General features: G+C 48.1%; 1 protein-coding gene across 1 annotated transcript; it reads left to right on the forward strand.

The window, feature by feature from the left end:
• Positions 1-34: 34 nt before the first annotated feature.
• Positions 35-2,973, forward strand: LOC121964278 (inter-alpha-trypsin inhibitor heavy chain H5-like; the record flags this gene model as incomplete). Its single annotated transcript, XM_042514492.1, has 4 exons — positions 35-391; positions 467-511; positions 1,497-1,660; positions 2,872-2,973. Coding segments are annotated over exons 1-4 (461 nt in total), but the record flags the coding sequence as incomplete, so codon positions are not given.
• Positions 2,974-3,327: the final 354 nt, after the last annotated feature.

The raw sequence follows: 3,327 nt of genomic DNA on the forward strand, positions 1-3,327 counted from the left end.
TTTTCTGTATGTCTTCCATGTGTGTCTGCTCTCTGGTGGGACAGTTTTAGCTCATCATTGCATTTAAAAAAAAAAGCCGACACTCCGTAAAGGCAGCAGCAGAGGGGCAAAAACAAAACGGCGCGTCCCTCTCCTCCGGTGGGTGGGCGGGGTCTGCTTCTCCCTCCGTGTCGCCGCTCCGGCAGGTCACTCGGATCTGGACACTCGGAGACTCGGACACGCTGGAGATAATGTCCCATTTATGTTTTTAAGCGTTTTCCCGGAGAAAAAGCGCAAAATGCTGCTGCTGCCTTTACTGATGAGCCTCAGCGCGAGCGCACTGGGACAGCTGGGGGACTCCCAGTTCGGAGATGACTTTGACCCGGAGCTCGCAGACTTTGATTTAGACATTGTAAGACATTTAAAAGCTGCTTTTCTTTGTGCTGTTCGTATTTTCGTGTCTGACTCGTTTTCTTTGTGCACGCAGGCGCCGCGCAGAGTCCCGCGGCAGGTGAAAACTTTACTCACGAAGGTAAAGTCACATTTTCTGCAGAAATATGGAGATTTTTTAAAGATGTATCTGCTTCTCCTTGAATATCGAGCTTTAGGTGCGTTTTGAGGTCAAATCTACTGTTAATAAAACATAACTGAAACAAAAAGTAAAGATTTTAAATGGTTTAATCAGAGTGTTGTGTCCTATTTTAGCCGGATATCTTAGATTTGATCTTTTGGCGCATCAGATAAATCAGAGCTCAGTTCGTGGTGAACTCCCTGGCGTTAAGAAAACGCTTATTCAAAGACAATTTTGTATTTTTTTGATACTGGTCTGAAATGCATGACCCAGTTTGAGTTATCGAGAAGCAGATTTTGTGAACCTAAGCTCGTGCGCTTTGGGCGTGACGCGCAGGAGAGCCGCCAGGCGCGCAGATGTGCCAGAGGATCCGTAATGCTGGATCTGAGCTCATGGGAACTAATTCCTCCGCCTGTGTTTGGTTTCTGTAACTATGGGAGAGTTCAGCTCTCACTGGGATCAGACAACTTGGCTTCACAAAAATATAATCGCGGGATTTTTATGAACACAGCAGCGCTGCGTAAAATCGCGCCAAATTCCAAAACACTAATGTGGAAATCCAGGTGACTTTTGGGTGGAACCCCAGAGCTTTTTTCTAGGATTTTTACGAGGTTTTCGAGATTTTAGGACATTTTTGTGGTTTTAGAACATTCCTAGGAACTTTTGACATTTTTTAGTATTTTAGGACATTTTTAGGATTTAAGAATGTTTTCAGGATTTTAGTATGTTTCTAGGATATTAGGGAATTTTAGGGATTTCAGGACATTTTCTAGGTTTTTAGGATGTTTCTACATTTTAGGACATTTCAGGGATTTCAGTATGTTTCCAGGATTTTAGGCCATTTCTATAATTTAAGGACATTTCCTAGGGTTTCAGGACATGAATAAGATTTTAGGACTTTTCTCAGACATTTTTAGAATTTGGCGTTTCAATCTTACCTCTGCAGGAGACCAAACCTCACATCCAGGAGCTCTCCATCAAGACCACCATCATCTCCCGTTACGCCTTCACGGCGGTGTACTGCGCCATGCTCAACCGCCACTCCACCGCCGCAGAGGGCGTCTTCCAGTTCCAGGTCCCCGCCGGCGCCTATGTCTCCAACTTCACCATGTAAGAGCCGCACAGGTCACCTGAGCAGAGACAGACAGAGGACATAAAGTCATCGTAAGATGGTCAAAGCCACAGTCACAGAGCGGACACACGGAGACGGACAAAGACAGAAAAACAAAAGTGTTACATTTACAGTGATATTTTGTAAAACTCTGAACCAACAAAAAAAAGGCAATAAAAAAAGATTCACAATTCAATTAAAATTACAAGACTCAAATCAGAGTTTAAATCAGATTCATTTTCTCACAGAGCACGAAGACTTTTAAATAAAAATCAATCTTATTATCACCAAAGTTACAACTTTATAACAAAAACACCAGCGTCCTCCTGTCTGTCTGTCTGTCCTCCTGTCTGTCTGTCCTCCTGTCTGTCTGTCCTCCTGTCTGTCTGTCCTCCTGTCTGTCTGTCTGCCTGTCTGTCTGTCTGTCTGTCTGTCCTCCTGTCTGTCTGTCTGTCTGTCCTCCTGTCGTCCTGTCTGTCTGTCGTCCTGTCTGTCTGTCTGTCCTCCTGTCTGTCTGTCCTCCTGTCTGTCTGTCTGTCCTCCTGTCTGTCTGTCTGTCCTCCTGTCTGTCTGTCCTCCTGTCCTCCTGTCTGTCCTCCTGTCCTCCTGTCCTCCTGTCTGTCTGTCCTCCTGTCTTTCTGCCTGTCTGTCTGTCTGTCTGTCCTCCTGTCGTCCTGTCTGTCTGTCCTCCTGTCTGTCTGTCTGTCCTCCTGTCCTCCTGTCTGTCTGTCTGTCCTCCTGTCCTCCTGTCCTCCTGTCTGTCTGTCCTCCTGTCCTCCTGTCTTTCTGTCTGTCTGTCTGGGTTGATGATGTTTCTGTTGCCATGTTAGCGAAGAGACAAGAAAGGGTGCAAACTTTTACACTGCTGTAAACACACACACACACACACTCACACACACTCTCACACACACACACACACACACTCACACACCCCCCCCCCCCCCCCCCCCCCCCCCCCCCCCCCCCCCCCCCCCCCCCCCCCCCCCCCCCCCCCCCCCCCCCCCCCCACAACACCCCCCCCCACACCCACACACACACACACACACACACACACACACACACACACACAGTGACCAGAGTTCACCCGTAAACAGGTAACAGCAGGATTCAGCATCAGATTGAGTCTTTCTGTGTAAGAAAAGCCGCCCGGCTGAAACGTGACAGTAGGTGGTCCGGCTCTAATCCTCGACCTTTGACCCCCGTGAACCAGGATCATCGGAGGGCGTGTCTACCAGAGCGAGGTCAGGCCGAAGGAGAAGAGGGTCAAGCAGGAGAACGGCAGAGCCAAGAACAAAGAGTCAGGTGATGCAAGGTGAGACAAACCTGAGAGCGTGTGTGTGTGTGTGTTTCAGTGTGTGTGTGTGTGTGTGTTTCAGTGTGTGTGTGTGTGTGTGTGTGTGTGTTTCTGTGTGTGTGTGCGTGTGTGTTTCTGAGTGTGTGTGTGTGTTTTTGTGTGTATGTGTGTGTGTGTGTGTGTGGCCACTCCTCTGGTCTGGCGTCTCCTCCTAATTACACAGCAGCACTCGCTCCCTCTAATGTTCCTATTTTGCAAACAGATTGATAATAACCCGACGAGACGGCCGCAGAGAGTGTGTGTGTGTGTGTGTGTGTGTGTTTTCTGTGTGTGTGTGTGTGTGTGTGTATGTTTTCTCTGTGTGTGTGTGTG

The sequence above is a fragment of the Plectropomus leopardus genome, unplaced genomic scaffold, assembly GCF_008729295.1.
Source record: "Plectropomus leopardus isolate mb unplaced genomic scaffold, YSFRI_Pleo_2.0 unplaced_scaffold1497, whole genome shotgun sequence".
In the NCBI taxonomy this organism is placed as follows: Eukaryota; Metazoa; Chordata; class Actinopteri; order Perciformes; family Serranidae; genus Plectropomus; species Plectropomus leopardus.